Here is a 14,419-nt window from a genome sequence, read left to right as displayed (position 1 = left end):
TTCTTCATGGAAGACCCACTAAGACATGAGTTTCCTACAACAGGAATAAGTCAAAAAGGACTCAGGTCTTGAATATATGTAGCTCTAAATGTATGAATGTGACTGTATTATTTATTCTTTTTTCTCTTCAGCACTCAAGTGCTCAGTTTGCATCACGTTATTGAGTACTTATTTAAATGTTCCTTAGTATGGTACAGTATACAGTACCAAACCACATAGTGGTGCCCAGTGGATATTGATTCCTCACTCATGTATACCTCAGGTCAAATGCCTCCTCTTTAAAGACTGTTTAATTTTTGTCTTTGTATCCTCAGGGTCTAGGAGAGTGCCTGCCACATAATAAGCATTTTGTTGACTAATTGACTGACTTAAAAAATGGCTATTGATTGAGTGACTAGTTCTGTTTGCGTCTCAGAATGTGCCCTCCTGTACCTAACGTCAAATATAAATGACATGGATTTATTGTTTTCCATAGTCAGTCAGTTCTAATCTATCTTCTAATCTTTTCCATTAACATGGATAATTAGTAGTTAAATTTATGTTGAGCATTAAATGTCTGTAGATGTTCAGAAATAGAATGATAGTCATCATTCATTTAATTTGCTTCTTTCTTGGTTTCTCCATGCAGCACGAGGATTTCAGAGAGGAGTGATTGATTTCTTCCCAGTTGGTCAACGATCATGCTCCAGTGACATGGCCCAAAGTGGCTCTACTAATGAACATAATGCTGCTGCTGACGAAATGGCCTTTGCTTGTGCTTTGCCTCAAGAACACGAAAGGGAATCTAAAGTATCCTCTTTGGGATCTGTTGTGACATCTAGGAAGCGATGTCTTTCCTTTGACCAGGAAGGAAACCAAGTCACAGGAAGAAGCCAGTGTGGTAGTGTTGCTAAGAAAAACCTCAAGGACCAATCCACAGATCTTGGGGAAATGAAATGGGAAATGAATTGTTTATTCCAGGTTCCAATGGACCCTGGACAAATTAAGCAAGAAGATGAGGAAAATGGTCCTGAACCTGACCCTTATTATGGGCTTCTTGGAAACTTGCCCAGTCAAGAGCCCCAGAGCCACATTTGTAGTCTTCCAAGTGAAGTCCTAAGACACATTTTTGGTTTCATCCCTATGGAAGATCTCTATAAGAGCCTAATCCTGGTGTGCCACCTTTGGAGGGAGATTATCAATGATCCACTGGTAAGTAGGGTGCCTGTAGACATGAAATGAAAGAAACTGTGTTTTTCTTAAAAAGCATATGATGGAGTGTCGCCAGAAAATTCTTTTTCCATTGGTTGCTTTTCAGGCAGGACCCTTGTTACTGAGATTTGTGCTTTTCTTTTTTAGTATTGGAGTGGCTTAGTCTCTATTTGGGGGCTATTTTTTGAGATTGATGCCAGAGAGGCAGCCTGTACACTCCATGAAAGATTTGTAGATCCTACTCTGTGATTCAGCAAACCAATCTTAATAAACAATTAATCTAGATTAGTATGGAATTTCTTACATTGGTATTAGATTTCTTGTAACTTTGTATTCTGTTCTGTAACTTGATTAGCTTTGCCTGGCCTCTGACAAAGGCTTGTAGGATATTTTGCCAAATTTATATCTCACATATGGTAACCTTTGGGACTGGATCCAAAACAAAGATTATACTAGCTTCATGTATGTAGAAATTTAAAAGTCAAGGAACAGGTTTCAAGATGGAAGAAAGTGAATTTGATGAATTGTTACAAAGCACAAAGGATTTGAGGGAAAATAACTTGGCTTTAAGATTCTTGAGGAATAGGACTTTTGCCATCCTTGCAATTTTGGCTTCTAAGAGCTCTTTCTGGCTCAAAATATTAGTATTATTTTGTGTTATATTTCTTTGACCCTCTAAATCTGGTACTTTGAATTGGTGTGAGTCATGTAATTCATCAGGAAAGAAGTGGCCTTTTGAGATAATTCTTCATTCAGCTCTGACTGCTTTTTGAGAAGATGTCCATGCTCTGCACTTACCTCTTAAAAAATGTAGCCTAGAACTAACACTTTTCATCTTCTGTTAGGCATTTTCATGGATGAAAATAACAATGCATATGGCTGATATGGAAATGTATTTTGCATGACTTTATATGTATAATGGGTATCATATTTCTTACCTTCTGAATGGGTGGGAAAGGGAGTGGAGGAAGGGAGAAAATTTGGAACTGAAAATAAAAATACAATTTAAAAAAAAGAAAAGAAAAATAATAATGCCTTGTTTCCACACAATGTTTTTGCTTTCAGAAACTTTCATGTCTCTCATTTTGTCTTTGTTGGTAGTCCCAGGAGCCTCAGGTCCATTTCCCCATTTTACCGATTGGGAAACTGAGGTAATGAGGACACAGTGAGGACTTATCCAAGATTATACAGGAAGTTTGAGGGGATACCAGGTTTAGAATCAGGTCTCCTGACTATTTAGTAATGGGGAAGTCATTCTCTACTTGTGGCTTAAGCTGTAGGTTATCTTATGATGTCCTGAGCTCTCTTGTCACCTTTAAATTCCCTGTCTCACAGTTTATTCCTTGGAAAAAGCTGTACCATCGTTACCTGATGAATGAGGCACAAGCTGTCAGTGAAGTGGAAAATATCCTTTTGAACTATGCCATATCAAAAGAGGAGAACCTGTGTATGCTAAACCTGATACGGTGCGTTCCTGAGATATGTCAGGGGAAAATGGGATCTTGGACTAGTCTATTCTACAGTCAAACCAACACGATGCAGAAAGTCCTATAAACCAAAGAAGCATACTCTCCTCTTCCACCTCCTTCCATTTTAGACTATATATTACAAAGTGTATTGGGAGAGTACTTCAATCTGAAGTCCTTTTCAGAATTACCTGACTGAAAAAAAACCTTGCCATTACTTAATCATATCCTAGTCAGAAGAACTTTTTAATATTGTCTTTAAAAGTTACATTTCTTCTTTTTTTTTTAAAATAAAATTTTATTGATTTATTTTGTTTTTACATTACAAAAATTTATTCCAGGATTTCTCCCCCTAGCTCCCTAAGAGCCGTTCTCTAGAACAAATAATTTTTTTTCTTTAAAGAAAGCAGAAGAGAAAAAAAATCAGTAAAACCAATTGGTGAAATCTGAAAATACATTCAGTGTTCCACACCCATGAATCTTCCACCTCTGCAAAGGACTGAGGTGGAGTGTCATCTCCTATCTCTTGGGGTTCATACTTAATCTTTCTAAGCCATTTCTAAAACTAAGTCAAAGTTCAGGAAGGATCTCTGTTCACTCTAAAGGTAGAATTAGGGTAGTGATTTCCAAGATAGAGGGACTCTTGATTAATTCACAGAGGAATAGTACTCCTTTTCTCTATAACTGGATTAAGGTAATGATCAGACTAAGGAAATGAAGAAGTCTTTGTTTAATTCAAATTAACTGAAGTGTTTCTTTAGTTGACCTCTGTTCGGGATGAAAGAATACTTTTGAAAAATTGATTACAGAGAGTTTTAGGAAAATGATTGTTCAGCATGTGTCAAGAGTTGTGGCAGTTGTTCTGTTTATGGAAGCAAAATGTTGAGAGAACTTTCACCTAAGCTCTGTAACTATGCTTTATGTTGTGGAATTTTCTCTCTGAGAATATTATAAGTTGTAACTTCAAAATGCCTTGTATGAGAGAGATTTGTAAGGGCAGATTCAATTTCTGTCCTGATTTTTTCTAAGCAAAAGTACTTAGAATTAGAATAATTACTAAAAAATTTTCTGGCAGGCTTGTGTTTGTTCAACAGGCATTCATGACCATCTGTTTTATTAACCCTGTTTTTTGGCTGTCCTCCAGATACACAGTGGGTACCAAATATGTTCAGCATGTCAATCCTGAGGAGGCAAGGTATTGCCTGAAGGATCATCCTCTCTTTCCTCAGGCAGAGGCATGCCTTCGTCACAAGATGCTTGATTTGTACAGTGCTCCTGGGGTATGTAAAGGGACTCTGGGGAGTTATAGGGGAAGATGGTATTGCTTTCTCTGAAAGAGAAGAGTATATATTGGGGAATGAATTCTGCTTAAAACTACCTTGTACTTTTACAAAACCTTTCTTTCCTGAATTTGATAAGTTTTTGATACTATAATCTAGAAGTTGGTTTTCTCTATGTCCCAGTGAAACAATGAGAGACCGTAGAATGATAGCACTTTAGAGTTGAAGTCTAATAGACTCTCTAATAGTGCCTTAATCTAATGCCAGAATCCCTTCTGTAGCACCTCTGACAGATACTCATCTAACCTCTGCTTGAATCCTTGATTCTGTGGTGATAGAGAACTCATTACATCATTACATCTGTTTAGTTGTTGGAGAGCTCCAGTTATTTGAAAGGCCGGAGTTTCAGTTTTGCTACTTGTCCCTGAAGACTTTCAGGGCTACATTTGTAATTTGAGAGGGAATGTAAAAGAAGTTCCAGAAATGAAGCCCGTGAGTAGAAAACATTTTGTCTTTGGGTTGAGTTGGGAGAAGACCATTCAATCTCTAGAGTTTTTTTGTTCAGTCATTTCAGTCATGTCCGACTCTTTGTGACCCTTCTTGGGCTTTTCTCTTGGCAAAGATACCTTGAGTGGTGTGCCATTTCCTTTTCCAGCTGATTTTACAGACTCTAGTAGACCCAGAGTTAATGGACTTGGTTGACAGTTTACAGATAATTTATCTTCTGTGTGATATTGGGTAAGTCATTTAACCTTTCTTGGCCTATGCTTTTTCATCTGTAAAATGAGGAGTTTGGACTAGACAAACTCTAGAAGAACTAGAAGAAGGTTCTTTCTAGTTCTAAAACACTTACTGCTTCTGGGATATGTGTGTTCTCTGAATTAAGTTGATTGCCCTAGATCATACAGTGAATGACAATAGATTTTAGCATGCCTAGTTGTGTTCCTATGGTTCTCTGATTTGAATTAGAAATGTATTCTCAAGTGTAATTGTGAAATTACACACAACTAGCCTTAGAGTGGAAAAATCTACCATATTGTTAACTCTGTTATTTTTATGAAAGAAATTTTGGGTGGTACCCAGTAGTTAGTTCAGGGAGTATATTCTTTAGCAGAGAGACTTTTTAGTAGTGTTAACATAAAATAATGCTTTCCGGTGAGTTGGTTGCTGTGTCTGCAAGTATCTTTCTGTCCTTTGTTTAAGAAGAATCTTAATTGGGGCAGCTAGGTGTCGCAGTGGATAGAGCACCAGCCCTGGAGTCAGGAGAATGTGAATTCAAATGAGGTCTCACACCAGACACTTGACACTTACTAGCCAATTGCCTTGCAAAAAAAAAAAAAAAGAAAAAAGAATCTTAATGAGAAAAGGTACTAATGGTTATTTTTCTATGTGTGTGATAAATAAATAATGAGGGAACATGCTTCATGTAAATTTCTGTCTCCTCCAGAGTACCTCAGTTCTTGGCATATAATTTTATGTTAATAAACTTTTATTTTAATTTGTTGAACGTTGTCTCCGTAATGAAGAGCTTACAATTTAATGTGACAGAATAATCGATTTTAACTTCCTTATAAGGCACCTGTGTTATACTTCTTTCATATGAGGTAGCTAGGTGGTGCAGTGGATAAAGTGCTAAGCCTGGAGTTAGGAAGACCTGAGTTGAAATTTGGCCTCAGACACTTTCTAGCTGTGTGGCCCTGGGCGAATCACTTAAAACTGTTTGCTTTAGTTTTCTCAAACTGTAAAAAAAAAGCAGCAGCACTTACCTTATTGTTGTGAGGATCAAATGGGATAATATTTGTAAAGCACTTAGCACTGTCCCTGGCTTCTAACAGGTACTGTATAATGCTTATTTCTTTCCTATGTTGCCTGAATCTATAAGTTACTTGAAGGCGAAGATTTTTATCCCTGATGCCTGGCTTATAGTAGACCCATAAATGCTTGTTGAAATTAATTGGACACAAAATGTTATTGTTGTTCAGTCATTTTCAGGCATGTCTGACTCTTTGTGAGCACATTTTGGGGTTTTGTTGGTAGAAATACTGGAGTGGTTTGCTGTTTGCTATTTCCTTCTTCAGATCATTTTATAGATGAGAAAACTGAGGCAAACAGGGTTAAGTGACTTGCCCAGGGTTACAGACCTAGTCAGTATCTGAGGCCAGATTTGAACTCAGGAAGGTGAATCTTCTGACTCCAAGCCTGGCACTCAATCTACTGTACCACCTAACTGCCTCTGTTGTGTGGGCACACAATAGGCACTCAGTAATTGTTTACTTGATTGTACTAGACTGGACCTCTTATCCAAAGGTCCCAAAGGTCTTATGCTGAAATAAAGTAACCAAAGAAATAATGTCCTGTGGACACATAAAAACATGAAAGCAGCAATCCATTGTACCACTAAAGTCAGGCTTGAAAAGAAGAGGAAATGCAGTTTCAGAATTGAAAACTGTCATTGGACGAAACACCTATTTCTTTCATGGCTTTGTTGAGATAGGACCATTTTGTCTTTAACACAGAGAGTTTGTAAAATTGGTTGGTGGCTGATGGGTAGCACACCAACCTAACACTGCTTTAAGGTATAGATTGACTAACTTGGCTTTTGTTAAATGCAGCCTGTATCCTTTTTTCCCTCTCTTGTTCTCTGTTCCACAGGGTATCAGTGTATGGGCCTTAATAGCAACGATCATACTTCTCTCCAGCACTATGAGTGACATTCAGAGGCTGTTATCCTGTTTCAAGAGACCCACTTCCCCAGTGACCATATTAGACATCACTGAGACCCTGTACTGTATGGCGGTACTGCTGCATGCCATGAGAGAGAAGGGGATTAAGATTAGCAACAGGTAAAACAAAAAAAGGAAAGGGGATAGGGGGACTAATTTCTTTAGCTGAGAAAACCAAGTTTGTACATTTGAAATTTTTCAACCTTATCTTTCATTTAGTGGAAGCCTTCTCCTTTTTTTTTTTTTTTTTTTTTGGTGTTAAGTGACTTGCCCAGAGTCACACAGCTAGTGTTATGTGTCTGAAGCTGGATTTGAACTCAGGTTCTCCTGACTCCAGGGCCAGTGTTCTATCCTGCACAACCTAGCTGCCCTAGAAAGCTTCTTTAAACATGGAGATGGAATTGGAACATCAGATTCCTAAGGAGATTTTAAAAGATTTTTCTTTTCACTGTAGAATAGTGCACAGGACATTAGTCCAAAGATTGAAGCACAAGTCCTAGTTCTAACTCTTGTTATGTGACTTGGCCAAATCTCTTTCAGGTTATACAGCTATCTGTAAATGGAAAAATAATATTTTTCACTGCTATAAGATCATTACATGTCTTTTTCCATTTTCATTCTTTCTCTATCTACTGTCTCGTATTTTGTACCTTCAGATATGCTTAGGTCTACCCAACCCTTAAAAAATCTTCACTTGATGATGCTATCTCCTTAAGCTGTGTTTTAACCTATATTATCCCTTCACTGCCAGACTTCTGGGGGAAAAAAAATTATTTTATACTCACTGCCTCTCTTTCCTTACTATTCACTCATTTCTTTCTTAAAATTTGCATTTTGTAAAATTATAAGCTTATCATACATTAAATGTGGACATTTCAGTACTGTCGATTTTGAGATTTAACAAAAGGGAGGCAGATCTCTGCACAAGATAACATTTATTAGCATGATCATGCTACCTATCAGTAAATGTGACCAGAGCAAAAGGACAGCTCCCCTTTTATAGGTTTTGGGGAGTATGGAACATGGCAGGTGACATAATGGAATTAAGGGCAGTATGATTGTTTATAGAGCTGAAGTGCAGGGAATAATATGATTAATTGGATTTTTGGTAAAGGGGGCTAGCAATGACCCCCCTTCTCTCACGAAACTAAGAAATGCTCTTTGTTTGAGTCTAGGTACAGGATAATGGCTGAGACTTTTGATAGCTTGATAGAGTAAAAATATCTGACCTGACTCCCTTTCTTTCATACACATTCCCCAAGATTAGCAAAATTCCTTGAGGCAAGAAGAGCTCAGTGATTAGTAGGAGAGCTGGATTCCTAGAATTAACCCATTACAGGCCAGCTAAATTCTGAACTAAGTTCAGAGACAGAGAACTATGACTTAAGCAGGATAAAAGCAATTACAGGACAAAATCAATTGTAAAAAGGATCAATAAAAAATGCTAGAAGGATCAATCTTAATCTCAGTACATGAAGGAGTTAAATAAAATTACTGGGAACTTCTGTGACAGTTTTTTTTAAGTGTGTATCAAATTTAATGTTGTACTAAAAAAAATTATCCTGTTTGTATTTCCTTCTTAACTGTTTTGCTTTCTTTAAAAAAAAATATTTTATGGATGCCTTTTTTTTGTACCTCTGTCACTACCTACTGACTCCCCTTCTCCCCAGAACCACCTCCTCCATTTTACCAAATAAGTATAATCAAGCAAAACAATTCAGTGCATTTCATGTCTGAAAATGTATGTTACATTCTTTTTTTAGTTAAAATTTTTTTTGAAAAATTGCCTTCTCTTCCTCACTTCTCTTTTCCTTCCCAACTCATCTCTTCCGTCTAGTTGAGAAAGTGAAAAAACCACAAAGCAAAGCCTTATAACATAAATGCAAAAAATCTCACATTGAACATGTCCAAAACAATTGTGTCTCATCTATGCCATCACTTCTGAAGAGGCCTTTGGAATTGTGATTGGTCATTGTGATGATTAGAGTTCTTAAGTCTTTTAAAGTTGATTGTCTTTACAGTATTGTTATTTTGTATAAAGTTCTTAGTTATGCTTACTTTACTCTGCATCAGTTCAAATAGGTTCTCCCAGGTTTATCTGAAACCATCCCATTCATTATTTGTTACAGTATGATAGTTTTTCATCCCATACAACATACCATAATTTGGTCAGCCATTCTCAAATTGATGGGTACTTCTTTACTTTACAATACTTTACCACCACAAAAAGCGCTGCTATAAATATTTTTGTACATGAGTCCTTTTTTTTTTGATCTCTTTGGGGTATATAACCAGTAGTGGTATCAATGGGCTAAAGAATAAGCACAGTTTGATAGTTTTTTGGTCATAGTTCTAAATTGCTTTCCAGAATGACTAGATAAGTTCATAGTTTCATGAACAATGCATTCATGTACCAGCTTTTTTTCAGCCCCTTCAGCATTTGTCATTTTCCCGTTTTGTCAGCTTTGCTGATTTGAAGGGTGTAGGGTAGAATGTCAGAGTTGTTTTAATTTGCATTTCTCTAGTTGCTATTGATTTAGAGCATTTTTATATATGGCTGTTGATAACTTGTATTTCTTCCTCTGAAAAGTGCCTGTTCATATCCTTTGACCATTTATCAATTAGAGAATAGCTCTTATTTACATATGATATTTACATACTACATTTACATTAATAATATTTACATATTACATTTACATTTGAGTCTTTTGAATGAATGAATAAGCAGTTACTATGTGCAAAATTCCACACTAAGCACTAGGGATACACATAGAAAATCAAGACAGTCCCTGCTCCCGAGGAACTCACTTTTTTATGGGAGAGATAATTCTTTTGTTATATTTTTATCAGTGTCACATTATTAACTGTAAGTGTTCCCTAAGGCCCTCTTAAGCCTAAGGTACTGGGCCCTCTTCCCTTCTACCTGTTACTACTAGGTGATGTCATCAGCCCCCATGGTTTTAGTTATCATTTCTATATACTTGAGTCTCAGATCTACTTGTCTAGCCTTAATCTTTCTTCTGATCTGCAGCCTCAATAACCTAGATATCTAGTAGATATCCTAAACTTAACATGTCCAAAATTGAATTCATTATTTTCCCCCTTCAATGACTCCCCTCTTCCTGACTTCCCTGTTAGTCTGGATGCTGAAGGTACTGCCATCCTTCCAGTCACCCAGGCTGGCAACATAGGTGTCATCCTTGACTCTTCACTCTCTCTCACTCCCATATCCAACATGTTGCCTTGTTTTGTTGATTTTACTTTCATAACATCTTTCATATATACCCCACTCCTTTCCTCTGGTACTACCACCAGATTGGTGCCTGCATTTATTACCTTATGCTTAGACTATTGGAAAAGGCTGTTTGTTGGTCTTTCTACCTCAGTCTTTCCTCACCATAGTTCTTCCTCTCCTAAGTTGCCAAAGTAATCTTCCTAAAGTAGTGTGGTTCTCGCCATATGATCTTTTTGCTTAATAAACTTAAGTGGCTTCATTTCACCTCTCCAGGATCAAATATAAAATCCTGTTGTGAGTTCAAAGCCTTTTATGACTCCTTCCCTACCCTTCCTCCCATGCTCCCCAACCCTCCCACATTTGAAGACTTCTTGCACCTTATATTCATGTACTGCGATCCAACGACTCTGGCCTTTTTTGCTGTCCTTTGAACAAGGCGTTATATCATCTGACTGGACGTTTTCACTGACTGTCTCCCTTGCCCGGAACTCAGTCCTCATCTCCACTTACTGGTTTACCTGGCTTCTTTTAAGTTTCAGCTAAAGTCCTGCCCCCTACAAGAAACCTTTCCCAATCCCCATAATACTAGTGCCTTCCCTCTAATGATTGTTTTCAGTTTGTCCTATATATAACTTATTTATACCTATTTGTTTGCACATTGTTGCTCAATTAAACTGTGAATTCCTATAGAGCGGGGATTCTCTTCTACCTTTCTCTGTGTTTCCAGTACTGAGCATAGTGGCTGGCTATGCTATTTTAGGCAATTAATATTTATCAGCTGATTGATGAGGGATATTGCTCTATAGTTTTCTTTCTCTATTTTGACTCTGGTTTAGGTATCAAGGTCATATTTGTATCATAGAAAGAATTTGGTAAGACCCCTACTTTTCCTGTTTTTTTTTTTCCTGTTTATATACTGTTAAGGATTGTTATTTAAATGTTTGATAGATTTTTCTTGGAAATCCATCTCATCCTAGGGTTTTTTCCCTCCCTTTGGAAGTTCCTTTATGGCTTGTTCAATTTGTTTTTCTGAGATGGGGTTATTTAAGTTCTATATTTATTAATCAGTTAATATAGAAATTTTGTATTTTTGTAAATATTTACCTGTTTATTTTAGATTGCTATTTTTATTGACATATAATTGGGTGAAATAGTTCCTAATAATTTCTTTTATTTCTTCTTCATTGGTTGTGAATTCTCCTTTGCTCCTGGCAATTTGGTTTTCTTTTTCTTTTTTTTAAAATCAAATTAACTAATGATTTATTTTATTGTTTTTAGCTTAATTTTATTAAATTTTTTTGTTTTCAATTTTTATTAATCTCTTCTTTGATTTTCACAATTTCTGTTTTAGCATTTTGGATTGTTTTATTTTTTAGTGTTCTAGGGGGTTTTTTTAGTTGCATGCCCAACTTGTTGATCAACTCTTTCACTCTTTTATTGATGAAAGTGTATAAGATAATTTTCCCCCTAATTATCATTTTGGCTGCTTCCCTCAAATTTTGGCATGTTATCTTGTTGTCATTATGTTTAACGAAATTATTGATTGTTCTTATGATTTGTTCTTTGACTTCTCATGCTTTATGATTAAGTTATTTAGTTTCCAATTAAATTTTGGACAGTTTCTTCAGAGACTCTCTTTTGCATATAGATTTTATTGCCTTAAGATGTAAAGGATGTGTTAAATACTTGCTTTTGTGTGGTTGTTTGTGGTTATTATACCAAATGCTTGGTCAGTTTTTGTGAGGATGCTATGAATATTTACATTCCTTTTTTTTCATTAAGTAATCTCCAGAGGTCTATTGCATCTGACTTTTTAAAGATACTCTTCAGATCCTTTACTTATTTTTTATTATTTTTTAATAGATTCTCTGGGTCTGAAAGGACTAAATTGAGGTCTTTTATTATTATAATTTTACTGTCTTATTTAACTTTTCCTTTTTAGGATTTTGGTGCATATATGTTTAATATTGAAACTAATTCATTGTGTAGTACCTTTCAGCAAAATGTAGTTTCCCTGTTTACTTCTTTTTAATTAGGTCTATTTTTGCTCTTGCTTTATCTAAAGTGGTGATTGCTATCCTTGCCTCTTTTACTTCAGCCGAAACAGAATTTGTTCCAGTTCCTTATTTTACTTCTCCGTGCGCATCTTTTTGATTCAAGTGTATTTTTCATGTAGAACATGTTGTTGGATTCTGCTTTCTAATTCATTCTGCTATCCTTTTCTGTTTATTTTCACTCTGTTTACATTCATATTCCATCCTATTCTTATATATTTTTCCTTCTCTTTGTCTCCCAATCTCTCTTTATAAAGAAGAAGGTGTTAAGAGAGAAGTGTGCCCTATGCCAGTGCTCTAGGTTTGGTGTAATCTGCTTCTTTTCCCCTCTGCCTCTCTTCTCTTTCCCTTATCCTGAGCCCAGTAACTGGTTCTTATCCTTTCTTTATTTTAAGCCTCTTTTCAAATTCTACGCTGCTTAGAGTTTGTTTTTTTCAAGACTAATCCTTCTCTTAATCCTCCGCTCCTCTTTTTTTTCTCCCCTTTCCTTCCTTTGTTTCTGTTGAGTGAAATATATTTCTATACCAAACTGTGTGTGTATTCTCTCCTTTCACCAGTTCAGATGAGAGAGAGGTTCAACTGTTGCCTGCTCCTCTCTCCCATTTTTCCTTGTTAAAGGTATTAACTTACACACCCAAATTATGTGAAATAATTTTCTCCATCTTTATTCTCCTTTCCACCTCCTCCCTTTTTATTCCTTTTCACTTCCCTTTACGTTCTTCTTTTAAGGTCAGAAAACAACAGAACTACTCCCAGGCCCTGTGTCCAGTTGGGTTATCTAATTAGATTCTCTCTAATGTGACTTCCTAAGTGATAAATCTAATGACCTTTTCTTAGGCCAAATATTCCTTGATCTCTTTGCAGGTTTTGACCCTTGACAATTCCCTTCTCTTGGACATGGTCTTTTCTCTTGGCTTCTGTGGCATTCTTCTGTCCTGCTTTTACTTGACTGCTCCCAGACTATAGTAATACTGACAGTAGTCTCTTAAATGGCATGTCTGCCTTTAGTCATTCCACTCTACTCCATCCTCCTCACATTTGTCAAAACACTCTTTCTAATGTAAAGATCTGACCATGTCACTCCCCTGCTCAAAAACTGTTAATGACTTCCTGTTGCCTGTAGAAGAAAACCTAAATATCTTCTCTGATTTTTGAAATCCTTCCTATCAATTGTCTGCACAGGTCACCTCAAGTCAGAAAAGACCTCTTCTCCCTAAAGCTTTCTTAGAATATTTACTTGGATAATTCCATTTTTCCTATCACTTTCTGCTTTGATATGGATTAGTGTATATGTCTTATTCCAAAATGTCCTTCTCTTTACCTTCCACTAGCTTTTAAGTCCCTTGAAAGTAAGGCCTGGCATCTTCATTTTTGTATCCCTATTGCCTAATACAGTAGCTGATAATTTAATTCAACTAAACAAGCTAAACAGGCACACAATATTAGTTTAATAAATATTTGATAAAATTGTTGAATGTGTTGCATTTCTAGGTATAGAATCAAAATTTCAGATCTAACTTTTATCACTCAGTTGTCTTGTAGTGTCACAAAGGCAGAGATGCCATTTAAGAGACTACTCCCAGTACTATAGTCTAAACAGGCAAAAAGTTTGCTCCTGTTGAAATTCCTAGAGGGCTTCATTTGTTTAGTTTTCCCTTTTATGGTCTTAGATGATGAATGCGTTGCTCTAGGATTGTGCTTTTGGCCAGATTTTTTTTTGTTTGTTTAAATTTTTCAAATATTTCTTTTTGATAGGTATTTGTTTCTTTCTGCTGTGTGTTTATTTAAGGTTTTGGGGGGCATTTTGAAAATACTATGTTTTTGAACTGTAACTAGAAAAAGAGTTAATATTAAGAAATATTTTATAGAACTTTAAATCTTTTAGGGATCTTGGAAATCCCGTCTACCCTGACCTGTTTTTTATTCATTGAGAAAATTTAAGTTCAGAGAGGGGCAGTGACTTGCCCAGTGAAGTCACACACAGTAAATTAGTGGCAGAGCTGGGACTAGGACCCAGGTCTCCTGACTCCCAGACCTTAATAAATCAATTAATTGACCATATCTTTTTTTTTTTTAAATCAGGATTCATTACAACATCTCCTGTTGCCTATACCTTCAGGAGAACTCAAGATTTCAGGCCACAGGTGTCAAAGAGGAAGCCTCCACCTTTCAAGGGTAGATATTTTTTTCCATTTTTCATACTAAAAGCTTGCAAAAAAGGATTCTATGTCAGTATATGTTTACAAGTCCCCTGTCCTCTTGCTTTTTTTTTTTTTCTGTAGGGGGAGAGGATAGTCTATGTATATTATTATTTTCAATCCCTTCGTTTTCTTTTTAGTTTTTCTCTGTTGATTTCAGGAAAAAAGTGACCATTCAGCTAACACATGAACAGCAAAAGATCCTGAGCCATGAGATCAAACCTCTCCAGGTGGTGAAAATTATGGCTTTTGCAGGTTAGAGAATTTACTTT

At 36.3% G+C, this 14,419-nt stretch overlaps 1 protein-coding gene across 5 annotated transcripts in view; it reads left to right on the top strand.

The window, feature by feature from the left end:
* The window catches only part of FBH1 (F-box DNA helicase 1), an 80,206-nt gene that overhangs the window by 19,354 nt on the left and 46,433 nt on the right, over window positions 1-14,419 (top strand). For all 5 annotated transcript variants that reach the window (XM_027858938.1, XM_027858934.1, XM_027858936.1 and 2 more), the window contains 6 exons: window positions 629-1,191; window positions 2,527-2,657; window positions 3,802-3,937; window positions 6,590-6,780; window positions 14,032-14,124; window positions 14,308-14,402. In XM_027858938.1, coding sequence (XP_027714739.1) covers window positions 694-1,191; window positions 2,527-2,657; window positions 3,802-3,937; window positions 6,590-6,780; window positions 14,032-14,124; window positions 14,308-14,402 — 1,144 coding nt within the window. In that variant the 5' untranslated portion in view covers window positions 629-693. The remainder of the gene's footprint in view (window positions 1-628; window positions 1,192-2,526; window positions 2,658-3,801; window positions 3,938-6,589; window positions 6,781-14,031; window positions 14,125-14,307; window positions 14,403-14,419) is intronic.

The sequence above is a fragment of the Vombatus ursinus genome, unplaced genomic scaffold, assembly GCF_900497805.2.
Source record: "Vombatus ursinus unplaced genomic scaffold, bare-nosed wombat genome assembly UNPS02013950.1, whole genome shotgun sequence".
In the NCBI taxonomy this organism is placed as follows: domain Eukaryota; kingdom Metazoa; phylum Chordata; class Mammalia; order Diprotodontia; family Vombatidae; genus Vombatus; species Vombatus ursinus.
This window is presented reverse-complemented; position numbering and strand designations above follow the sequence as displayed.